This window comes from Vicugna pacos, chromosome 2 (genome assembly GCF_048564905.1).
Source record: "Vicugna pacos chromosome 2, VicPac4, whole genome shotgun sequence".
Taxonomy (NCBI): domain Eukaryota; kingdom Metazoa; phylum Chordata; class Mammalia; order Artiodactyla; family Camelidae; genus Vicugna; species Vicugna pacos.
This window is the reverse complement of record NC_132988.1, coordinates 74,149,202-74,176,114: the sequence shown is the minus strand read 5'-3', so window position 1 is coordinate 74,176,114 and position 26,913 is coordinate 74,149,202. Positions and strand designations below refer to the sequence as shown.

Sequence of the window (26,913 nt, the reverse complement as noted above, 5' to 3'; positions counted from 1 at the left end):
CCTAGATCCATGAAACAACTCCTAGTTCTGTGATGTTCATGACTCCCAGACCAATGAAGAAACCAGCTTGGACCTAACTGACTTACTGTCTTGAGGATCACCAAAGCCTAACAAAACAGCTGTGCGTAAACACACAAACGTATCTGGTTGCCATCTCTGACCAAATGGTCAGAATCACTGTTCCTTAAAACAAGGACACGGTGAGGGCCTCGAAACAGGGAGACCTGAGTGCTGGGCCCTATAAGGCTGCACAGGGGCTGGGGATGGAGGCAAGGCACTACCTACCCGCAAACGCCTCTTCTCAGGGCCGTCCCCTCTGCTTTCCTTTCTAGCCATTTTCTCATTTCTCATATCACAGTAAATCCTGATAAAGTAGGTCCTAGCCACTCATGTGGAATGCATCCTGGTGTTTGGAGAGACAGTCCTCCATGGGCCCTGAGCATCCCTGCGTGTTCTTGCTGGGCCATGCCGAGAACGCAAGGCTGGACCACTCACTGCCAGTCTCAGCAAGCAGCCCCATGTGATGAGGTGATGCCTTCCTCTGGGACAAAGATCGGGCTTGCTTTTTGCTACTAGAACACGGGCAGCTCCCCAAGCTCAGTGGTCCTCTTCCGTAAATGCATAGCAGTGCACATGAAGGTGTTCCCCTGGGGCCTCTGCATCACCCCAGCAGACGTGGAGGGCCTTGGGAATCAATGCAAACTTGCTGACGGCGATGCTGCCTGCTGTGCTGTAACCAAGGACTTTGTCTATGACCAGGCAGTCTCGGGTCCTCTACCAGCATCCATGAAACAGTAATAGGCTGACTTACTAGCTTGTAAATAGGGCAAAGTTAAGCCCCAGACCTAATACTTGGGACCCTTGGGAATCTCCAAATTTTCAAACACCATCATACCGTACATTTTACACTACAAAATATATGTGAAACTGAGAACAGACAAGCGAAGAGAACTCCAGGGGGATACAGATGGTCTGTGGGCAAAAGGCCTGCTTTCTAATTAAGTAACTCCCTACTGCAAACTGACTCCAAGACTGATACTTCAGTGTTGCTTCTCCTTAAGAAAAATTGCAAACGTTAGACCCTAGAATCCCATAGCTAATGGCTCCCAATTATTTGCATAATCTCTCTTGGTGCATGATGACCTCCCAAGTGTCCTCTCCATGCACTTTTTCTTTTTTCAAATTAAGCATCTTGAAAATCCTGCTAGGTTTTGCTGTTCGTTCCTGTGAGGTTGGTTGGGCAGTGGCAGTGTTCTAAGAGACCCGGGCCTATGAGTAGCTGGATAAAGTAAGATTTTTGAGGACCCTGGAAATCCTATAAACTCTTCTCAATCTTTTTGCAGATTCATGGACAGAGGCATCTGGTCCAAAGAACTCTGGAGATTCACATTTATCACACACAACTCTTAGTGTCCCCAATATAACAGTTCTCCCCAACACTAGTCTCCCCTAATTCTGCACACCCAGTCCACGATCGTCCTGCAGAGCTGACATGGAAGGAAGCACTGCCCACCAACAGAGAAGAAACCACGGCCATGCTCTTCCATTCCCATGGTACCTGCTGAGAGTCGGAGGCCTCGGTTTACAGCCAAGCGAGGAGTGTCACCTGCAGGCAGCTCTATGTATATCTCCATCCTCCCTGTGTCTGTGTGGAGGCCATCAGTGATGGAGAACTGGAACTCATCCACTGCCACACCAGGACCACTAGGCATGTACCAGACCCGCCCGGCCAGGATGTCCTGGTAGGTGAAGGAGGAGCCCTGGGCCAAAAACCTCCCATTCTCCAGAGGTTCAGAAGCAGTTTGCCTCCAGAGTAGATGACCTGAGGAAGGAAGTTAAAAAAGAAAAAAGAAAAAGAAAGAAAGAAGGAAAACAATGGTAGATAGAGTATGTATGGCATCAAAACTGTCTGAACTCGTCAGCTCCTTTGAGCCTGGGTAGAGGCTCTGGGTGGCACACACATAAATGACCAACAAGTCAGCATTTGATATAGAAGCACAGGGCACTGCTCTATGGTCTCATCTCCAAATAAAGCAGATAAAGTTCCACTTGTCTGGGTGAACAACCTCTTAAGGAGACCTGGATGGATGTGGTAATATGGTGACTTAAGAATCAAGTCTCTCTTCATGAATTTGAACACACTTCGTTATCTACACCCTATTTTCCCCTTCTACAAGGTGAAAACAGCACTTTTCACTTGCTGACTTCCTACTAGGGAATCTGGGACAGGAGACAGGAAAATTCCTTTTAAATTTAGAAAGACACTGAAAATCTTTGGGCTGAGGCATATTTTTCTGTTTTCAAGGGCCATGTGCAGGGCAATGGACAGTTAAAGTGCTTCATTAAAGAAAGTAAAAGCAAGCTAAAATGCAATGACAAACAGCCTCTCCTATAACTCTCCATCAACAGCAACAGTTTCATCTTTAAAAGACCAACAGGCATTTGGATGTACTAAGACATAACTTGGGAAGCGAAAGTGCCAGACTTGAGCTCATACCAAGGGCACGACCCTTAGAAAAGAGGTAGGTAGACGATTCCCATGGTGGTTTTTACCTCTCTGCTTTAATCAGGAAAAGTGCTTTCTCTGCAAAAGGAACAAGCTTATAAGGATGTCTACCACGCCTCTAACCTGAAGTGAACACCTTTTGTAATTAATTACAAGGCTGCTAAGCTGTTCCTTGCATGAAATGGCCCAGGAATATCAAGCAATGACACCTACAGCAAGAAGAGGATGTGCAGATTCTGAAAACTTGTTTTGCCTGAGTTTACACAGGAAAGCAAGAAAACAGCTGAAACTGAATTTCAGAGACACCAATTACCCAGGATTCAGGCTTTTAGAGCAACCAGTGTCTACTGTGACCCCAAAGAATATTAGCTTGCTGTGAATTTGATTATACTTTGATGCAAAGAATGGACTAGACTCAGGCAAGGCAGGGGAATGATCAGCGAAATCTATGTGTTTATTCTAATAACCCATCGGGCACCTCAGTTAAGAAGTTTCCCATAGCAATTGGGTCCTACCATGGCCAGGCTTTTTCGTCAATACAAAAATCAGCTCATTATCTGGAGTGTCCAGGTCTTGCACGTTCAGAGAGGAATTGCTTATCACCACTCCTGAGCTCAGCTGCACGCCAAGGGGCCGCAAAGTCATCCTGGGAGGCTCGTCGTTCTTCCTCTGATGAAAGCATATAAAACATCACACAGACACTGGTTTAAGAAGGACAAGAAGAAGAAAAAAAACAACGCACATTCTGCAGAGAAAGTAACACCATCACATCAACTTTTACTGTTGAGATAGCATTTACTCTGTTGCCGTCTTCCATTCTCAATCAAAATGGTTAATTTGAAAGGTGAGCAGGTTATACAAACCAAATGGCCCCTTGAAAAGAAACTGATGGGCATGCCACAGAAATCCCAGATATTTCCCATAGGTACAATGGTGACATTTTCCAGACCAAAAATATGGAAATGGGTTAGACAAGCACAAGTATGTGCGGGGCACAAAAGGGCACTTTATTTGAAAGCAGAACTGTCTCAGAACCCCAAGCATATCCCAGTGCCTGTAGGAGGACACGTATTTGAAACTGTGGGTGTCTCCTTGACCACCCCCTGTGCCAGCCCTCCCCACTACTGTCCCTGAAGGATGCTGAGGGCACCACGTCTTATTTTCGCAAGTCAGAGGACATTCCATTCTCAGTTTTAACTTTTATCTTTATCTCTCCCTAGGGTGACAGAGCAAGCCTATGTAGTTGCTCAAATGAGACTAAATACAGCATCAAGGGACACATTTCTTTAACATTACAATGTAATGAATAAATGCGTTAAAATATAAGAAAAGGCAAGTATGCACACAGAACCACAACAATAATTTCAGGAAAAAAAAACCGTATGTTATTTTTCACCCAATATGAGACTGGCAAGATTTCTCTGTCTGACCTTCATAAAGTATTTTCACAACAGAACAGATAGATTTTACCCTGAAATGGAAATTTAGATTTCCAAGTCAGACCATCCCCAAATGCCAGCCTTAATTCTACACGATTTCTAAAGGTCAGGGTTATATTTTTTAAATTGACCTCAAAAATTGAAGGTTAAAGCCAAGCATTCTTGCTTTTGAGTTCATATAAAGGTACCTAAAGGTGGGACATTGTGGTCAAAGGCCCAACTTTTCCAACTTCCAAAGTCTTTACCTCAATGGTGATGTTAATGCTGTGAACTTCTGATCGACTGTTTCCATCACTCACATAAAAACTGAAAATATCGTAGGTTGGCTCAATGCTTTCATGAACACTCTGAAAGTAATAAATGTAGTTTTCCAGGACATCTTGAATAGGGAACGATGCCTCTGAGTCACTAGTAGTTCCAGGGCCAAAACGATCACCTGCATCAACAGTAAGAGGGAACTTTTACTTTGATCTGTCACTTCCTGCTTACTAGGCTGAACTGGAAAACATGACAGTGTTATCAACGGAAGATGAAAACACACTTGAGAAGAAAGGTGGCAGAGTGGAACTGGAAGACTTGGAGTGGGATCCCAGCTTCCCCACCATTTCTTATCTATAAATGGGAATCAATAAGATACCAGGTATGAAAGCACTCAGAATGCTATTTCTCATAGCACAGAATCAGTGGCTGTTTTGTTAGACATCTTTGATAAAGTAAGTCCTGGGGCAAGCAAGGATACGACAGCAGAAGTTCCACCTTAACTGTAGTCAATTTCAGAACCACTCTGCAAGAGGAACCCTCTTTCTCCATAGAAGAAAAGGTGAACTGTGTACCTTTGTAAACAGAGACCTCTAAGAAACATCTCCTCAAGCATGTTTTCACTGGACCCTTCAGTTCTATAAGGGAACCTCTGCCTGGGTTAATGCTCAGCCCCGGGGATGGCACACCAGGGCTACAGTGATGACCAGGGACCGTCTGGAGCGCAGGTGCACCTCAGGTGCTGGGATGCATGTCAGGTACCACTCAGAGCTCCACAGAATGTGCTGGCTCTGGCTAACTCTTCTTTTCATTCCAACTCGAAAGGCCAAGAGGAAGAGCAAGCGCATTTAAATGATCGATGACTTGTCTCTTACTTGGTCTAAGTCTTTCTAATTGATTGATTTTAAATGGTTACATTTTCTTCTAAAGGGAGGAGAAAAAAGAAACCCTGTGTCTTCAAATACTCCCTGGATATACATCAACAAAGGAAAGTGTAGATAGTGGATCTGAAAGCAACAAGACTTTCTCTTTCCCTCTTTCATGGTCCTTTGCAGAGATTAGGTCATAAATTAAAAGGCCATTGATTTCCTGAATTGTATACAGGGTCATTTTTTGTCAACCTCCCAACGGAAAGACTAAGAATGAAAATGTTTTATTTACAATTTCTTTGAAATGAGAACTTGAGACAATTTTTTTCTTAGATAACACGAGTTTTCTTAAATTTTACTACTCAGATTTGATTCCTCTTGGCACCAGAAGCATAGAGGAGTCTAAGTGACCAGTGACCTGATAAGCCCTAGGGCATACAGTTTAGGGTTTCTGGAAAGAATTGCTGTAATTCCTTCAAACTTTTATTTTCTCTTTCCATTGCTCACTATAAATATAAGAAATACGTCTTCTTTATTTGGGTCAAAAATAGCCTAAGTAAATGATGCCTGAAAATCTGCTCAAACAGCATCATGACTTACTTTCTGCCATTAGAAAACAAGCTATTCAACAAGTGCACCTGTCAGGGAGGCTTCAAGCACCAGCTCTTTCAATTTTTAAAATAACACCTTCTATTTTTTTTAAGTAAATCGTTCTCATTAATGTGCTTCCTTGCCTTCTTAAAAAGAATATACTACGTGCAAATCAAACAGTTCCCGATGCACGCAGGCTGTCATTCTGCATCGTGCTGGAACACAGTGATGCCTGACAGGTAATCAAGGTGGGCCCCGTCCTGATTGTGCTGGTACTAAAGCGATGTAGATTCCACGCTGCTGGATTTCATACCAAACATGATTTTTCAGTTTCTTCTGCTTTGCTGGTATGAAGCTAAAGCTACTTCTTCTAATGTTTTCAAAAAGACATTCTTCTAATCAGCTGAATTCTGAATCTAGGTAGCCCATTTCATACACATATGAAACAGACTAGGCTGTGAACACCCATAGAGCAAATGGTGGGTCTTTACATTATTTGCTCCCCTGAACATCTTTCCCTTACTTCTAAGTTCATACTAATGTAGAGCAGCGGTTCTCCAAGTGGTCCTTGGACCAGCAGCAATGGCGTCGCAGGTGAGCTGGTGAGAAATGCAAATGCATGCGTCTCACCAACCTCCTCAAACAAGAGCTCAGGGGTGGCTGCCCGGGAAGCTGTGTTTGCACAAGCTCTCCAGGTGAGTCGTATGCACATTAAAGTTTGAGAACCACTTTTAGAGAGGCTGAGATGCACCAGAAATTTGACTTCTGGGCCACTGAAACACCCCTCTGCATGCACTCCAGGTTAACGTTAAACAGTGTTAGGGAGGCTTAGAAAGCAACCCCCTGGAGAGAAGAGAGGGCCTGGGCAACCATCCTTTCACCATTTCCCACCTTTGCTCGTGTTCTTCCCTCTGTGAGAAATGCCATTCTCTCTCTGCCCACAGCGACTCCCACTAACCCTTCAAGTTCCAACTCAAATGTCACTTCCTCAGACTTTCCTGCCTTCCCAGCCAAAAGTCACTGTTTCGTCCCATGTGCTTTCTCAGTGCTTTGCTCCTCTCCCTGACCTGATGTCTCATCATCGTCATTTATCAGTCTTCATATCCGTTTCCCACTTGAGGCAGGAGCTGTGTCTTGTTCGTGTTTACATCCGTCGTATCCAGCACAAACATTCACTGAGATAAATCTAACTCAGCCATAACCAAATCTAAGGGCACACACTGGAAGGCAAGATGGGGAAAAGACTCAGGATTTTCTATGGGAAAACATAACCCTTGCTAAATGAATTTCCAGTAACGGGGCTCAAGTCCCAGGCCCCACGCTGGTGGCAGACGCCTTCAGTCAATGGCCTCTCTGTGGGAACTGCTAGCTACACGCCACTTAGAGCCAAGCGCTGGCACTCGAGCATCTCTCTGCAGAGCAGCAGCGCAGCAGCCTGCCAGGAGCTGTCTCAACTGCCAGTCACTGCGGTCTCAGGGGCCTGTGGACGGTACCCGCCTTCTCGCCTCCTCTTCTCTGGGACAACCACCAAGGGCAGTGGGTCCAGGGCAGATGGTGAGGGGGAGGGATGTCGAGGAGAGGGTCACAGAGACAAGCATGCATTTCAATTCATGTCATGTCCTAGGAAAAAGCTGAGACACAAGCTATGGTTCAGCTGAACTGCAGCTGCCTCACAGTAAAAGGACAGAAAATTGTATTTCCTTGACCATCAGTTCCAAGTGCAATCCACGAGCCCCTCTGTCCCCACTGCCAGCTCCCAAACCCCCTTACCCTGCTCTCATTTTTCCTGTGGTACTGATTTACATCCTAACATCTTACACAACTTTCTCATTTATTAGGTTTCTCATGTCTCCCCCAACCAGGATCTAAGGCACCATGAACATAGGGGTTTCTGCCCGTTTTGTTTACTGGTGTATCTTCAGTGCTTAAAAAAGTGCTTGGCCTGCAGGAAAGGCTCAGTCTATTTTCTGTTGAGTCAATGAAACCTTCCTTCCTTTCTTCCATCTCTCTGGGATGGTCCCACTCCTCTTCAGGTTAATTGCAGGCAGTGACCCCACCTCCACGCTCCCTTCTCTCCAGGTCCGGGACGGTTCTACAGCACAGCTACTGCTCGTACCTGTCCCCGTGTTCTCGATGCAGCCGTATCTGGGCAGGGCACTCAGCTTAATGATGGCATCTCCCTGGAGGTTGTCATGATCATCAGCAGCGAAGAAGTGGTGAAATGAGAGAGGGGCTCTCCCGCCCTCATCAACCTAGGAAAGAGAAGATTGTAGAGAGTCCTTGGGCGGTTGCACATAACTGCGGTGAAAAAGAACTGAATTAAAAACAGCTGCCTGGGTGACCTTCTAGCAGCGATGCCACTTCTCTGAGAGGCAGGTCCTATAGACGGGGATGAGGAAGTGTGCGTGTGCTGGGGCCAGGCAGTCCTTCAGTGCCTCTCAAAGCTGCACTCAGACATGATGACTTTTCTGTTTCCCTTCAAAGTTGTGCTTCCTTCAGTGATGGATCTGGTTATGAGGCAGCTCTGGCCCATTCTAATCACCCGCCTTGGAACAGCTGCATGACTGGATGCCTGCCCTCCTTCATATCAATGTTAAACACCCTAAGCCAGAGAATGAGCCATCCGGTCCTCCCTCGGGGACCGTGAGAGTGACCCTGTCCTATAGGAGCTCCCGCCCGGAGTATAGTCCCATTTATTCTCTTACAGTACATGTGTACTGGTGTGCAGGAAGGAAGGGCGCACTGTACCTAGTGCTTACCTAATGTCAAGGAGGAAAGTAAATCAGAGTAAGTAAAAGCAGTTGCTCTAGCCACCTTTTTCCTTTAGGGCCCTGTTTTGTGTGCTAACTTTGCAACCTGAGCCTGGTGTGTTTTTTTTTTTTGCTAGCCTGCTGGATGTGAAGCTGCTTATTCTGAATGACTGTTGGTCAAATATGGGAAGATCTACAAGTGACAAAGTGGAAAGTCACCCTGGCTCTGGGAATGCGGAAGGTCCAAATGGCTTCCCCAAGGTGTGGAAATGAAATGAAAAAAATGGGTGGAATATGGGAACCATTTCGAAACAACTTCATTCTCTGACTTTTCAGTTGCTTGACAAAACCAGAAAAATCCTGAGTTTTAGGAAGTGTGGTGTGTACACAGAACAGAACTGGGAAAGTGGATTAACTTTTATGGAGTTCCTACTGTGTGCCAGCATGGTGCCAGGGCTCTTGAATGCTATTTTATTAATCATCAGAGCAATCCTCTGTGTAACAGGAACAGTGTTCCTTTAAAATTAGGAAATTGAGGCTAAGAAAGATTACGTAATTGGTCCAAGGCCACTCAGCTAGTCACAGAACCAGCACTTGAACTCAGGTCGGGGGTAACTTCATGATTAAGACGCATTATCTAGCCTCCTACGCTCCCCACCCCAAGAAACTGTCAATACTATTTACAGTGAAAAGTATCAACTTGATTCAAGAAGTGACCTGGGGACACTGTCCATATCCCTGTTTTAGTTGCTGCAAACATTAGACTATAAATTCTTCAAAGATATATTCCTACTCCACTACACACCTAGCCTGGTACACAAAATACTATACACATCTCGAGTCATGTCTGGCACATAAATATTTGTAGACTACTAAAACTAATGCGGATATAATGATTTGATCTTCTGCGTATCACTATTTGCATACTTTCTGAAAAACTCACAATTGAAAACCAAGCATATCTTGATACTATGATACAGATATTTGGGGGGAAGGACGTGACAGCCAATTTAGGTAGACATCTTTTATTCACATTGCCACACATTCCAGCTCTCGGCAGCACCCACTGTTCACTGATCCGAGAACTGTTTACCGTGATAAGGTCAGCAAACGCAATGACGGGGGGTGGGTCCCGGACAGGAGTGACGGTGATGGTGAACAGCTGATTGTCCAGACGGTTGCTGTCCTTATCAGAGACAGAGAAGTGGAAGCTATCGGTAACCAGATGACCACCGGTCTCATATGCAGCTGAGTACCTAGACAGGCCAAGAGAGGAATGGAATGAAGGAGCTACACTGAGAGGCCAGGTAGGATGACGGCATCTTTGTTTAAAGATGGGGCCAGAGGCAACAAAATCCTTCCAAGGAAGCTACTGGCTAGTTGCTTAAATATTTTGACACAATTTTAAAAATTACGTCAGGTAATGCCAAGTGATTACCTACCTAATTTTCCTGCTGCTGATGTCTTCCATTGTGAAGTTGGAAATCTCTGAGAGTTCTTCCACCTCAGGTCCCGAGGTTCTTAGAAGAGCACCATACATGGGCAGAGAATTTAACTGAATCCAGATTTCTCGGTCGGGAGACGAGTCATCCTAATCGGGCAAATATGAAGACATGAATGCGCATTTGCAGGAATAAATACTTCCAGTAGTTAAAGATCATGGGTGCTTCCTTCTTGCCTAAATGGAAAAATCTCTTTCCTTTTATGATAAAGCATATCATTTCAAACTGCATGCAAACCCCAGTATTTATTTCTCCTACAGGGTTTCTTTGATCAAGATAATAGTGGGAAATGCACTTTAGGTACGGGGCATAAAACAAAGAGATGCCCTACGGTTACTTAAAGAGCCACACAAGGTTTTGTTTTTATTACAAGCATCTGGTGAAGAACAAAACATAGTCAGAAACATGTCATCTTTCTATAAACACAGTTGTAATCTTCTTCTAGAGTTTCTCAGAGGAGTCTGCTTTTCAGAAACAGGTAAAATTCCATTATACATTGCTAACAATGATTTAAAAATTCTGTGAAACAGAAAGAATGGAAGTTGTTTAGCTGAGCCAATGCCTTAATGTTCAACATGATAAAAACTGTAGGTTAACAGAAGAACTGAGGAAACTTTCTGGATTTCACTCGATCAGGACCAAATCTATGGATGCTCAACCCTCAAGATGCCCAGTTTAATGAAGACCCTTCCTTTATTTCCCTTTCCTCTGCACTGTTTTTGGAGAAATAAAACTGGCTCTCTTGTCTTTCTACATGGATTGTCACTGAATGTCTTAATGAACAATTTTCTCTTTCTCCAAGGATATTTTTGGAACTATCTCGAAGGCAGGCAATATCTCTTTGGAAAGATTCCCCGAGTCATTCATCTTTCAGAGCAGTTGACTGTGAACATGGGGGCACTCGACACTTTACCATAGGAACAAAAAGAAATAGTGTATGGCCAAGTGTACTCTCAAATGCAAATTTTCACGGCTAGGTTGTACACTTAGTTGAGGTATGAGACCAGGAAGGTGAGCGCAGCTACCTGGGGATCTGGGGCAGCAGGTTGTAGTCAGCTGTCATTTAGATTCCGAAGGATCGCTTTGACAGTTCAGAGCCTCAATGCAAGATCAGAATTTTCCATATTTCCTCACATCACTTGACAACAGCAAGGAAGGAAACTCAAATTCACTGAAGCTGCAAAACTTCAGAAAATTTCCCCTAAATTTATATTTTAAAAGCTTCTCTTTTTTCACATGGGTTATCAAATACAATATGCAAGCTTCCAAAACACTATTTCTTTTTTTTTAAGTCACCCAATACCATTTGAAAGGCAATTGTCTTTTCCACTGCTTCTCAGATGCCTAGATTTCAGCTACTTTTCTGAAATAAAGGCCACCCAACTACCTTTGCTTTCTTTCTTTTTTCTTTTTAAAAGCTCTTTGTGAAATCTGATGCTAGAATAGAGTTGGTCAGAGGGACAGATAAGTCGAGACATATCTCACACTATGACAAAGATGCATGCTTCAGTAAGTGGATGTGAATAGTTAAGAGACTACTTACTATTACTGTACGTACCCTCTGGGGGAAAATTTTTAAAAGACAGCTGAGAGTTCTAAGGTATTGTCATCCGAGGTGGTGATAAACTACAAGGACAGAGCTCCCGGTACTTGATTAGAATGAAGAGCTTCTAAATTCCACACTGGCAAATTTGGCAGAGAAATGCTTATTTCATGTCAGGCACAACTTATTATAATCTTTCAAATCTCAAATGACTGCTGGGTTTGGAAGAGGATGAAATCAGCTGAATTTTTTTTTTCCTGAAAATGCTGTCATAACTTATAGAAAATTACTATTTGGGGATATTCAAGATATTGTGGGTGAAAAAAATCCCTAAGAATATAGACCTTGTTCTCATGAAATTTTCCTACTCAAACACCTTCTTGCCCATTTTATATTAATTCATTTTTTCCATTTTCTTTTTATTATTTATACATCTATTCAGCACAAGGACTAGAACTCTGATAATTAACATTTACATACGTGCTCCTCTTCTATCCTGACCCTGGGCCAGCCATCATTTTAGATCTTGTTTCTCATTTCCTTGAATTTCTTGATATAGTTTGATATATTACTAAAAAGTATTTTTAGTTTTTTTTTAACTTAGGAAAAGGAGTTAGACACTCCTCTTGTGGGATTTATTTTTCTTTTGACTCAATAGCAGACTGCTAAGATCCATTAACCTATTTTTGTGCAGCTATAGTTCATCTGTTTTGAGTGTTCTCTGATGTTCCATAAAGTAAGTAAACCCAAAGTTATCTGTTATCCCCTTGATGCTGATGGACATTTGGCTTGTATCAATATTTTTGCTGTTACAAATAGTGTCACTATTACAAACAGTATTGCTCTGAACATTCTTGTGCATATTTTTTGTGCGTATCTTATGCACGTGTGAGTGTCTCCTGGATAGGAACCTAGGAGTGGCATGGTTAGAGTATATGGCCTCAACAGATGATGCCAGATTCTTTCTCAGAGTTCTAATTTACACTTCCATCAGCAAAGAAGCTCCTATTTCTCTCCCAACATTTGGTATTCTCATACTTGTAAATTTCTGCCAATTGAATTGGTATTAAGTGGAATATAGTCTTAATTTGCTTCTCCTGATAACTAAAAAGGTGACTATCTCTCCTTATATTTATTGGCCCTGTGGGCTCCTCTTCTGAAATTCTTGCTCATGTCTCCTGTTCATTTTTCAAATGGATTATTTTTCTTCTGAATTTGCAGACGTTCTTCATATATTCTTTGTTATTTTTGGTTACATGTGTTGCAAATATCTTCTTCCAATTTGTAACTTGTCTGTTTTTTTTTGGTATTTATGATGTGTTTTGGGGAGCATAAACTTAATTTTACTATAGTCAAGTTTATCAATCTCTTCTTTATAGTTAGCACTTTTTGTTTCTAGTTTAAGAAATTCTTCCCTTGCCCAGTATGATGAAAATATTCACATATATACTACAAAGAATTGTAAAATTTTTTACTTGTGACATTTAAGTACTTGATTTGCTACAGTTAATATCTGTGTAGGGTGGGACGTGGCAGTACAAGTTCTTGTTTTTTTACATATGAATAATAATTTTGTTCAGATCCATGTTTAAATAGTTCCTCCTGTTTCCACTGATCTGGCTAGATGTATCTGCTTTATCTGACAGTCCCAAGCGTGGGTCTGTTTCTGGACTCTCTAATATATTCCAGGACTGCACTGCTTTAAACAGTGCAGGTTTTAATGAATCCTGGTATCTGATAGGGCAAGCCCCTGCCCTCCTATCATTCATTTTCAGAATTTTGGCCCTTTTTTGTTCCTTATGTATTGTGGAATCAGCTTATCAAGATCCTTTAAAAGTCCATTGGGCTTTTTTTTTTTTTGACAGATCCTGACTCAGGTTTATTTGTACAAAATAGCACAGGAGGACACCAGCCATGGGCTTTTGATTGGAACTCAAGAGAACGGAAAGATCACATTGCGGGAGAACTGATTTCTTTTTGATACTAAATCTTCCTATTCACGAATATGGTTGGTGTATCTTGTTATTTATTTAGTATTTTTCAAAATGTCAATTAAGTATTATAATTTTCCCTATAGATATATTGCCTGGTTTTTGCTAGATTTAGTCCAATGAATATAATTTTTGTGATGTTATTACAAGTGGTAGCATCTTGTTAGTTACATTTACTGGCTATTTTTTGCTTATGTATAGAAATGCTCTCGTTTTGTTGATCTTCTGTTTGGCCCCTTGGTAAATTCTCCTTTTATTTCTAATACTTTGTCAAGACATTCTTTTGGATTTTCTTTATAGTCAGTCATAACATCAATTTTCCCTAGAAGTTACACACCTTTTGTTACATTTATTCCTAATATGTGTTGTGTAATATTATTATAGATGGTATCATATTTTGAATTAATGTATTTTTGGCTGGTGCCTAGAAATTCTATTAGCTGTCTAAGATTAATCTTAACCTCCCCATGCTACAAATGAGGAAATGGAGCCCTAGAGAGTTAAGTAACTTGTCAGGGGTTATTACACCAGTAAAAGTGGTGAGCTTGAATTAAAACTCGTTCATTCTAACCACAAAACCCTACCATCCCTCCCCTACTTGTTGACTTGCAGTACAGAGCAAACGGTGTATAGGAAGCCACCATTAAGAAGCAAATCACACAGAACCCCACTTTTGCCTTTTGTCTCTCCTAACATCAATATCACCTTCTTGGAGTTAATGATACTCTAATTAAGAACAAGCTCACTTGCTCCTATCCCTTATATTCTGCTCCATTTATGACCAGAATTTCAGACGGCTTTTCCAACCTTTCCAAATGTTCACTGCAAACTCACTAACTATGCATATCTAGAAAAAATTTCCCCATAACACGAAGTACAACAGATTCTTCTACAATCCTCAGAGAAAGTTAGTATATAACTTAGCTTAGTCTTTAAAATATGCTTTGCTTTCAAACGGGATAGAATACTTCTTTTCAAGCCTTTGCGCTCTGGTGGGTAAATCACATTCAATCAATTTCTGAAACTGTATGTTCAGTTGCCAATGGGCTTGCATTTTGATCTGCAGCTTATAATACGCATTTAATGGGAAGGAACCACTCCTGGAATCCTATTCTGGGTCTGTCAATCATTTTTCAAGCCTTAGTGATCTATTGATTAAATCTGTATCCATCCATTTTTATGAATTTGTGTTTCATAAGATTCTAAAGACTATATAACCTAAGGGAAGAATCACTTGTCAATTAAAAAAAAAGAACAAAATCAAAGGTGTTCTGAAACTATACTAGACCCAGGAGAAGTATTAGGGTGGAATGCAGTTTCCCATAACTTAAGAAAAGACAATTTTAGGGGGATATCTGTGCAAAAGCAATTGAAGCAATTGTTCCCAGGCCAATGCTTTATCTTCCATCTACTATTCAGGACTAGATTTTATAGCCAGACTCTTCAGCCCAGAAAAGGATTACTTAAAACTATATAGTGGTTTTTTTTTTTTTTGTTAAGAAAGGCCAGTTTATTGGTTAAAATTTTAAAATCAGCAAAGGAAAAATTCAATACTAAGAATGATACCATCTAGATAATCATTCTTACTTTCAAGGTATTTGTCAAAACGACCTATTATTTTTACATAGAGAGTTCATATCTGTTTACAACATACATAAATGAAAAATAAAATTAATTTCCTCATTATCCTTAGCTCCAGAAGTAAAGTCAAAGAAAGAAGATGAGTTTAATTAGCCAGGATCACTTATCAAATTAGGGTCAGATTGGGGATTAAAAAAAACAAACTGGAGTTCCTGAATCTACGCTTGTTCCCTAAACACACTGCCTCTCTTGAGGCATGGGATGGGGGGTGACACAGCATCTTGCCAAAGGACTATGCCAGCATTCTGTCTAGAGCTGAACCTGAGATGACAGCTGGTGAAATGTGGGCTTTCTCTCAGAAAAGTGGGCCATGAAATACCATTACCTATTAGTCACTGACCAGGTACGTTCTTCAAAAATTCTCTTTCCCTAAAATTCCCATTTGAAATACGGATGGAGCTTAAAATAGGAGGACTTGGGCTTTTTTTGAGATTGGCACTGTTTCCTGTTGACAGTCATCTACCCCTGCACATACTCATTGTGTTTTCATCAACATTCTGCTCAGCCACTCTGCTAATGAGACACCGGAGCAGCTGGAATACACAGTGTAACTCCTTCCCAAGAGTAGAGCTATAGTGAAGCTGAGAAAAATGTTCCTTATATGGCTTATATGGCTGTATACCTAATGGCCCAAGGATTCAGCTATGGCATTGCTTTCCGGTCAGCCCTGACAGAGGGAGCAGTGGACAGAGAGACAAACGTAAGAACTTACAGTGTAAGCAAGATGTGCCCTAGTGATGACAGCTGTGCTCTGACTAGCGACGGTCAGGCTCAGAGAGGCACCAGCAGCCAGCTGAGGCCCTCGGACCTCGGGTGGCGACACCTCCACTCTCACGTCCACTGTTGTCGTGGAGATGCCATCTGTAACTGAGATCTCCAGGCTGTCCTCCCAGGCAGAGGAGCCATCATGCAGATACTGCAGAACGTTTTTCTCAATATCCTCATACGTGAAAGTGTCACCTTTCAAGAATAAAACAAATCGCAGAAAACCATTACCTCTGGGAATAAAGCTTTTCATTTACATAACACCTTTGTTCTCAGGATTTCAAAGTATATACATCATAAACTCTGGGAGTTGCAAGCCAATTAGTCCAACCACCCACCCAGGACAAGATTCCCTTTCCACTAGAAAAAGGGTTATCTAGCCTGTCCTTCAACACATCTCAAGGTGGAAGTCTCACTGTTTTACAAGGGAGCCAGTTCCACTGGAGATAGCTCTACATTGTTTTTTTTAAAGTTCTTAATCATATTGAGTCAAAATCTGCCTCTCTAAGATCCATTCATCACTTAGTTCTAGAGAATAAAGGACATGCTTCTATTCTTTATGTTAGCCCTTCCAGAATCTAATCTTAATACTGAAAATTTATTGATAAAGTTAAGAAAGTAAATTATGCTAGATAAACCTGTAAGAGTTCTTTGTTTTAACTGTAAGTACAATGTTTTCTTTTTTAAATGAAAAAAATTTAAAAATTTAAAATTTGTCATTAGAAACCCAGCCTGTGTAAGCCTAGAGCACTAATTTGTGACCCACCTGATAAGTATTGTGTGAAAAAAGTTTCAAGGTCATAAATGTTTAAGAAAAACAGGTTTAAACAAAACTTTAAAAAATTTTAAATAGCAGGATTTATTAAAATTCTAGACTCTTTAATATACAATATTAAAGCTTCCCAAATTGTTTGGTCATGGAACCTTTTTTATGAGAAATGCTTCTTAGTACCATGGGCCCCAGTGATTCCATGAGCACAGTTAAGAACTGGTGTTCTTGGAGGCCCTACTGCCTCATGGATTATTGACTCTCATAAGTGAAGTTATATAATAAAACCAAAGAATTTATTCATTCTTTTTATTCATCTTCTAAGCCTTCTCCTTCAACACTGTGTTACTGTGAATTACTGGTGTTAGTGGTATTGTACCTAAAAGAAGTAATAAACTAATATTTTATAAACATCTTTAGAACATATATATTAATTACACAAACATAAGTTAACTATAATGTTAAACAAACTGGGCCATGACTGTTACGCTCCTAATATAGTTCCCTTAGGATGCCAGGAATCTATCTTAACGATACTTCTTTTGTTCAGTAAATTTTTAAAAATATGCCTTTGTGACTCCCAAGTGCCTATTTGTTGCTGTTATAAATTCAAGGCACCTTCAAGGTCAAAGATGTGACACTCTCCCTCTGCAGGAATATTCAGAAGAATGTATTATTCCATGCCTGTTAGGAATTATATAAAGATTTTGAGAAAGTACAGATTGTCAGAATAAGTATCTAGCATCCCAGGGTGACTACTTTGAAAGGGCTAATATTCATTTTGATATATAAGGGCTGACTATTAAAATTTAGATCTTGTTGTGTTCTTGTGCTCTTCTGTACTTCCTAAACAATCAGCATGTATTCTTTTTTATAATCAGAGAAGGAACAATAAATATTATTTGGAAAGCTGGTCACATTACCATCCTTTTTTAATGGATGAAGAGGCATGTAGTTTACACTACAAGTCAGAGTCCCAGTGCCGAAAATATTGTGAAGATCCACATACCCAAGTAAGGAGACAAATTTATCTCCATGAACAAACCATGGGCAAGTGGGAGCAGACAACTCATTTGAGGTTGTTCTAAATGTATTTACTCCAGATTTCAGAAATCAACTGGTTTTACCTACAACTTGAGGACATAGCTTCCTGCTCTGGGGTGTGGGCGGTGGGGGTGCAGAGAAACACGTCCCAAGTATCTCAGCCAATGGACTAAACACACTAAAGGTTTTTCCTAAGTATCTCCTTACAGTTTGTCCCACGATGTTGCTTTATGTCCTGTCTGAGACACATAAAACCGACGGTAGAGCAAGAAATCCTCTAAGCAGGCCAATGACAGAGTGAGCCGCTACCTGCAGCCATGGGTCCTGGGAACCCAGCTGTGTACTTAAGGAGCGCGCCATGCCGTGGAGGTGTGCGAAGCTCAAAGAGGAGTTCTTCAGGTGCTGTCTCGGTATCTCTTCCTACCAACTGGAGTCCTGCAGTCAGCAGAAAATAGCATGGTGAGAAGGTGTGTACACTAAAACCTCTACACTATGTGTACATTAAAGCCACAGGCCGGGCTGGAAGCCATGTTGTGGGTAATCTAATGGATATAAGAAAGCACCATTTGATTCGAATCAACCACAAAAGAGTGAAAACTTGATGATACAGCCAATTCCCAAATTACAAGTAGGATCTTCCAAAAGTTAACTTACTAGCAGGTAGCTCTAACTTCAGAACATCTTTTTTTCTTTCATACAGATGAAGAAATGGAAGCCCACAAAAAGGTCAGTCCTGACTGACCAGGTAAGTTTTCTTCCAGAAAATACTCCCAGAAATTGTTTTTGTTTTTCATTGTTTCTTCCCTTCTTCTTTCTCTGAATTTACAGAAGAGTTAAGTTATCTTAACAATGGCTGCTCTGACTGTCGCTGACGTGAGCAGGAGTAGGGCAAACAGACAGTCATCTTTGCATATGTGGCTTGTTTATAAGTTGGATGATAAGTAATTTTAGACCAATACCCATATGTAGAAACTGGATACGGATCTGTAGAGCTCACCTTAAAAAATCACAGTATCCACTGTTTGCTCTTAAGATGTTCTTGGTAAAAGAATCAAATTCTAATGAGTAAGTACACTAATAGGTAAATAAAATCACATACAAAATACTTGGGCCAACTCTAACTCCTCACAGCTTTTGAAGGTGATTGTGATCTGTCACTCCCATTACTCTTTACTTTCTAAACAGAAAACAGGAGCAGTCATTGAAATCACTCCCTCTCCCCTTTCTCCTCTCTGCTCTCTGTTACTTTATATTTTACTGACGGCAACAAATAAAACTCCTGGAGGCTGGAAAATAAATTTGGGGTTGTAGCCCATCACTGAGCATTGGCCTCTGAAGGGTTGATTTCCCTCTTTCTGCGCTGCTTCTATTTGCATGGAGCTGGGCAGAGGGAAGGCGATGGATGAGAACGCGTACAACTTTGGGAAGAGGAGGTCACTACTTCTTGGTAACCATGAACAGGTTTAAACAGGGACTGTTGCTGAAATGTGGTTCCATTTCCAAAGCTCCGTTTCTCTCAGGTTCCCAGTTCTCACCTATAGCAGTGCTGCCTCCTGGGCTGACCTTGAGCAGTGGAGCTGTGACCTGCAACACCGGCGGGTGCTGGTCAGTGGGAAGCAGGTGAATGGTGAGGGCCATCTCTGGACTTGTGTGCTCTCCATCTGAAACTAGAACAGATACACACACACACACACACACACATCAACTTGTAGTCTAGGCTAGTTCTATAAATATGTATCCAGAGGCTTTTTTAGATTACCATAACACTTTGAAGAGATGCTTATAAATGGAAAAAGTAAGCAAGCAAGCAAGCTACTGTGAGCTATTCTACAAAGCTTATTCTACTGAATAACAAACAGGCTAAAGGATCATAACAACAAAGTCGTTCTAAGAAGCACGTTTCACAACGAGGTGATATTGATAAATGTTAGTGGGAAGGAAAGTAATACAAAATATGCACTCTCAGACGAAGCTGGTGAAAGCTTTTATTTATGGAATTATTTTAGATTCAATTCATTCTTCCAATGTTCCAATATTATTTTCAAGAAATCTCTTTTAGGAATGACATGTCTATGTCTCAACAGAAAATAATTTTTAAAGGGGAAAGAAAATGTCTATACAAATATCTCTAACGGCATTTGTTTGGAAGAGAGCCAGACCCATTTCTACCTGGCCATGATGCACATGCAATAAACGGAATATGCATTTGTGAACAAAACAGTGACCTTACGATTTTATTCCCTTGGATTATCCCTTGGACATCCAAGTGAACACCGACTGCCAGAGGGAAATGAAAGCAGAAATGACAGACCCTTGATTCTCACTTCCACTTTCTCATTCCTTAACACACCATCCTTTCTCTAAAAGCCAGGTTTGGAGGAACATCTGCACCACAGCCATCCATGTGTCTATCTGTAGTGCCTATTGTGAAAACTGCCTTCTTGATTATTTTAAATATGTGGGATGCTTATATATGGGTTGGTTATAAGAAATCAGTTTCCTTCTCTTTCTTCTGGACTTAGTAACAAGTCAGTAGGAATCTGACCTCTACTTCAGCCAAATAAAGCTTTGCTTAGTGACTTCTGGTAATGATTCCATACAGGTTTTAGATTTGTCTTTTTCTTGAGGACAGATCTAAAAGATACGGCTGGATTTTATAAGGCATACTCCACGTCCTAGAGAAGTCCAGAAATAGCCCTACTGAAGAAGAGAACACATTATCCTTGTGAGGAGGAGGGTTTTATGGCTCTGGTCATTCAGTCAATGTCAGTCATTGCATCTGCTTCTTTGAGCTCAATCACTTGTGCTCATCAGAGACAGGGACTAATGATGCTGAACTTTTGCGAGTTTGAGGACAAACATACAAACTTTTCCATAAATTTCAGTGGATTCAGGATTCTCTGAAGTCCCTGGAATCTAACTTAAGAACTCCCCTTGATAAACTTTTTTAAAAATTGCAAAATATAATTTTAATTTTTTATGTTTTACATTGATTTTGTTTTTAAGTGGCGGGGGGGGGGGCCCTCAGTGGGCCTTCATTATCCCAACTTCACCACAGAGGAAAGGAAAGGCTCTAAAACTTTAAAAGCTTTGGTCATATCACACAGCTGTCAGTGTGACCAAGGGGTAGCCTTGCCTCTACAGTAAAGGGAGGAAAGCTATTTTCTGGTACCTATTACACAACAGTAAAATAGACCATGCGGGTGCAGGGCTTTGCAAGCAAACATGAAAACTTATAATTAAAACGTTAGCAATTCCATGTCTAGCCCTCTGTTTAAGCAACGTTTCTCATTCCTCTGAGAAACAGTCAGACTGCCTCCTTGGTCAGATGCCTCCCACAGGCACCATTCACCTCGTGTGTCTTCCCTGCTCTGCACGGTTCTGTAGAGCACCTGTGCTTGTCTGGAAGCATCCAGGTCAGGAATATCAGCTTTCTTTCTCAGCTTAACTGATTAGCCAAATGAGCTGTTCTCTCTCATTTTATGGGTTAATATCAGGGCTTGGGTTTCGTGCTGCCTTAGTTCACTATGTATCCAAGTTAAATTTCTCTCTCACAAAAGTCTCTTGAAGAAGATGACTTCTTTCCTACCAGATTCCAAAAGGTTTTCTCCTTAATTAAAAAGGAACATCTTACACATTTCACAACAATTAACTCAAAATGGATCATAGACCTAAATGCAAAACACAAAATTACAAAATTCTTAGACGATAACAAAGGAAAAAACCTAGATGACCTTGGTTTGGTGATGCCTTTTTAGATACAAAACCAAAGAAATAATTGATAAGCTGGATTTCATTAAAATTTAAAACTTCTGCTCTGTGAAAGACAGTGTCAAGAGTATGAGAAGGCAAGCCACAGACTGGGTGAAAATATTTGCAAAAGATACATCTGACTAAGGAGTGTTATCCAAAATGTACAAAGAGCTCTTAACAGCTAACAGCTAAGAAACAAACAACCTGATTAAAAAATAGGCTGAAGACCTTAATGGATACCGCACCAAAGAAGACACAAACGGCAAATAAGCATGTGAAAAATATGCTCGTCGTCATATGTCAGCATGGAAACGCAAAGTAAAACAACAGTAGGATCCCACCATGCACTAATTAGAATGGGCAGAATTTGGAACACTGACACCACCAAGTGCTTCTGAGGATATAGCCCAGAATGAATTCTCATATACTGCTAGTCGGAATGCAAAATGGTACAGCCACTTTGGAAGATAGTTTGGCTGTTTCTTATAAAGCTAAACATACTCTTACCATATATAAGATTAGCAATTGGAATCCTTGGTATTTCCCAAAGGAGTTGAAAAGTTATGTCTGCACAGAAATCTACACACAGATGTTTATAGCAGTTTTATTCATAATTGCCAAAACTTGGAAGCAACCAAGATGTCCTATAGTAAGTAAATGGACAAACTATGGTATAGCTGGACAATGGAATATTATTCAGCACTAAAAAATAAATGAGCTACCAAACCATGAAAAGACACAGAGGAATCTTAAAAGCATATTACTAAGTAAAGAAAGCTAAGTGAAAAGGCTACATGCTGTATAATTCCAACTATATGATATTCTGAAAAGGGCAAAACTATGGAAGACAATAAAAAGAATAGTGGTTGCCAAAAGTGGGAGGTAGGAGTGGGGAGAGGAGTGGGGAGAGAGTAGGTACAGCACAGAGGACTTTCAGGGCAGTGAAAATACTCTGTATGATATGATAATGATGGATAAATGTCATACATCGGTCTAACCCCACAGAATATAGAGCACTAAGAGTGAACTCTAGAGTAAACTGGACTTTGGGAGATTAGGATGTGTCAATATATGTCCATCCTTGGTTTAGAAAAAATGTATCATTCTAGTGGTGATGTTGATAATTGGAGAGGCTATGCTATGCATGTGTCTATATACCTTCCTCTCAATTTTGTTGTAAAACTAATATCACTCTAAAAAAAATTATCTAAAATAATTTTTTTAAAATCACTAAACAATAAAAAAGGAACCTCAGGCAGAAACAAGATAAATTAAAGGTCAGCCCAATGTCCATTTACTTTACTCGGTATAATAGGTTCATGGATGATTTAACTTAAAGTCCTGGAGAAGTTAATAGATAACCCCTTTACCTATTCAAGCTTTCAGGTAAGTGCTGAGGCTTGGAAACCAAACTGGTACACTACCATGATGCTTGTTTTTCATGAGCAGAACACATACAGACCAGACTAAACTAAATATCCCACACTCAGAGTCAGAAACTTGTACCAAAATCCTGATTCTACTGCTAACCAGATATGGAAACCTGGGCAGATTACTATTCTAATGGCCCTTTGTTTCCTTAGCTTTAAAATGCTAAAATAAAACCTGTCCTTACAACATTGTTATAAGGATTAAATAAGACAACGTATATTGTAAATTGTTTTGTAAAATGTAAACTGTTATAATCTGTTGTACAGTATTACTGACGTATGATTTATCTAGCAGTTTGTCACTAGAAATGAGCTGATACTGGGTTCTTTTCAACAATAGCACAACACCAGAAAAAGAAAGAAAAGGCATCAAAATCAGAAAGAAAGAAAGAAGAGAAACTGTCACTATTTGTAGATGACATGGTATCATATATAGAAAACCCTAAAGATTTCACCAAAAGCCCAAGAGAACTAATAACTGAATTAAGTAAACCTGCAGGATACAAAATCAATACACAAAAATCGGTTGCATTTCTAAACACTAATAACAAGCTATTAGAAAGAAAAATCATGAAAATAATCTCATTGACAATTGCATTAAAAAGAATAAAATACCTAGGGATAAATTTAACACAGGAGGTGAAAGATCTGTATGATGAAAACTATAGGACATTGGTGGAAGAAATTGAAGACACAAATAAATGGAAAGCTATTCCATGCTTGAAGAATTAGAAGAATTAATATTGTCAAAATGTCCATACTGCTCAATGCAATCTACAGATTCAATGCAATCTCTATGAAAATTTCAATAGCATTTTTTCACAGAAATACAACAAATGATCCTAAAATTTGTATGGAACAACGAAAAGCTCCAAATAGCCAAAGCAATCTGGAGAAAGAAGAACAAAGTCGGAGGCATCATGCATCCTGGTTTCAAACTATATTACAAAGCTATAATAATCAAACAGTATGGTATTGGTATAAAACTGATCTATAGATCAAAGGAATACATATATAGAGAGAGAGCCTATAATATATATACAAATATAAGGTCAATTAATTTATGACAAAAGAACAAAAAATATAAAATGGAGACAGGACAATCTTCAATAAATGGTGTCAAGAGAAACTGGACAGCCATGTTCAATAGAAGGAAACTGAACCACTATCTTACAATATACATAGAAATTAACTGAAAATGGATTAAAGACTTAAACATAAGACCTGACGCTATAAAACTCCTAGAAGAAAACATAGGTGATAATCTCCTTGACATCAGCCTTGGCAATGATTTTTTAAAATTTGACAACAAAAACAAAAATAAACAAGTTGGACTACATCCTATTTGCATAGCAAAGGGAAAAGCTTCTGCATATCAAAGAAAACCATCAACAAAAAGAAAAAGCAACCTACAGAATGGAAGAAAATATTTGCAAATCATGTATCTGATGAGGGGTTAATACTATATATATAAAGAACTCATACAACTCAATAGCAAAGGATCCCACAAACAATCTGATTAAAAATGGACAGAGAATATGAATTGACATTTTTCCAAAGAAGATATACAGATGGCCAACAGGTACATGAAAAGGTTCTCACATCACTGATCTTCGGGAAAATGCAAATCAAAACCACAATGAGATATCACGCCACACCTCTTAGAATGGCTAATAACAAAAAGACAAAAGATAGGTGGTGTTGTGAGGGTGTGAGGAAAAGGTAACCTTTTTACACTGTTAGTGGGAATGTAAATTGCTGAGGCCACTATGGAAAACAGTATGAAGGTTCCCCTCAAAATTAAAACTAGAACTACTATATGATCTAGCAATCCCACTTCTGGGTGTATATCCAAGGAAAATGAAATCAGTGTCTCAGAGAGAGAGCTGCACTCCGTGTTTATTGCAGCATTATTCACACTAGCCAAGATTAGTATCCATTGGTGGATGAATGGTGGATGAATGGATGACTGAAACATGGAGATAGATATAATGTACAGCATGGTGACTATAGTTAATAATTCTGTGTTGCATATTTGAAAGTTGCTAAGAGAGCAATTGTAAGAAGTTTACCACAGGAAGAAAAATGTTACTATACATGTGACAGATGTCAAGTAGACTTATTGTGGTGATCATTTTGCAATGTATACAAATATTTACTCACTATGTTGTACACCTGAAATGAATGCAATGTTACATGTCAATTATACCTCAGTTAAAAAATAAAAAGGAAAAAAATGACAAAATTCTAAAATTTTCTGTTGATTCAAGTGTGATTTTTTAACCCTCAAAGGAGGACTATCTGGGAGTTTTGGAGAGGTGAATCTCTCCCATCAAGATTTATCCCTATATGAAACACAACAGGACATCCTGATGGTTGTTTCTAATGGAATAGTCAATCCCAACTAAACAGCTATTTAGGGATGCCGTTTATGGTCAACCATCCTCACTCTAGACCTAAACAAAGAATCTTGCCTCTATTTTGCACCAGCATAGATGTCAGGTCTGATTCTGCTTTTGCTTACTGGCACTCAGCTTTTATTGTACTATGAACTAAAACCAGAACGCTGAGGTCTTCTACACACAGCTATCACAACTCACTCTCTGGGTCACAACACTTTCCTTCCAGTAGCGAGGTATCCAATGAAAGGCTCTATTCAATGCTATATACAACAACAATTCATTAGTTGAGTATCACACAGGAATGATTACAGGCATGCCTTGGGGCATGGTTTGGGGTTTGGTTCCAGACCACTGCAATAAAATGAATATTGCAATAAAGCAAGTCACATGAAAAATTAGGTTTTCCAGTGCATATTAAAGTTATGTTTACACTATACTGTAGTTTATTAATGTGCAATAGCATTGTCTGAAAACCTTTCGTTAAAGACTATTTTATTGCTAAAAAATGCTGACTATCATCTGAGCCTTCTTTTTGTGGATGGGATTTGATTTGATGCTGCTGACTGATCAGGGTGGTCATTGCTGAAGGTTGGGGTGGCTGTGTTAATTTTTTAAAATAAGACAATGAAGTCTGCTGCATTGATTGATTCTTCCTTTCATGAATGATTTCTCTGTAGCATGCAATTCTGTTTGATAGCATTTTATCCACAGAACTTCTTTCAAAACTGGATTCAATCTTCTCAAATCCTGCTGCTGCTTTAACTAAGTTTGTGTAATATTCTAAATCTTTTGTTGTCATTTCAACAATCTTCACACCACCTTCATTAGGAGTATATTTCATCTCAAGAAACTACTTTCTTTGCTCATCCGTAAGAAGCAACTCCTCGTCTGTTAAAGTTTTATCATGAGATTGCAGCAATTCAGTCACATCTTCAGGATTCATTTCTAATTCTAGTCCTCTTGATATTTCCACCACATCTGCAGTTACTTCCTTCACTGAAGTCTTGAAACTCTCATAGTCATCCATGAAGATTGGAATCACCTTCTTCAAAACTCCTATTAATGTTGTTATTTTGACTTCTTCCCATGAATTGCGAATATTCTTAATGACATGAATAGTGAAATTTTTACAGAAGGTTTTTAATGTACTTTGCCCATATCCATCCCAGGAATCACTATCCATGGCAGCTATAGTCTTACAAAATGTAGTTCTTAAATAATAAGACTTGAAAGTCAAAATTATTCCTTGATCCATGGACTACAGAATAAATGTTGTGTTAGCAGGCATGAAAACAACATCAATCTTGTTGTACATCTCCATGAGAGTTCTTGGATGGCCAGGTGCATTGTCAATAAACAGCAACATATTTAAAAAAGTCTTTTCAGGGGGTAGGTAATTAGGTTACCTATTTCTTTTGGTGGAGGTACTGGGGATTGAACCCAGGACCTTGTGCATACTAAGCATGCACTCTACCACTGAGCTAGACACTCCTCCTATAGAAATAAATCCTTTTTTTTTCCTTTCTGAGAAGTAGGACTTAAGAGAAAACTTAAAATATTCAGTAAGCCATGTTGTAAATAGATGTGCTGTCATCCATGCTTTGCTATTCCATTTATGGAGCACAGAAGAGAAGATTTAGTGTAAAATTTTTAGAGGCTG

At 39.9% G+C, this 26,913-nt stretch overlaps 1 protein-coding gene across 1 annotated transcript in view; it reads right to left on the bottom strand.

Moving 5' to 3' along the window:
* The window catches only part of FRAS1 (Fraser extracellular matrix complex subunit 1), a 398,805-nt gene that overhangs the window by 73,018 nt on the left and 298,874 nt on the right, over positions 1–26,913 (bottom strand). Inside the window, exons 36-44 of the mRNA XM_006198228.4 lie at positions 19,204–19,335; positions 17,978–18,103; positions 15,803–16,050; positions 9,856–10,004; positions 9,507–9,669; positions 7,780–7,915; positions 4,191–4,381; positions 3,022–3,175; positions 1,559–1,822 (exon numbers count right to left, since the gene is read on the bottom strand). Coding sequence (XP_006198290.1) covers positions 1,559–1,822; positions 3,022–3,175; positions 4,191–4,381; positions 7,780–7,915; positions 9,507–9,669; positions 9,856–10,004; positions 15,803–16,050; positions 17,978–18,103; positions 19,204–19,335 — 1,563 coding nt within the window. The remainder of the gene's footprint in view (positions 1–1,558; positions 1,823–3,021; positions 3,176–4,190; positions 4,382–7,779; positions 7,916–9,506; positions 9,670–9,855; positions 10,005–15,802; positions 16,051–17,977; positions 18,104–19,203; positions 19,336–26,913) is intronic.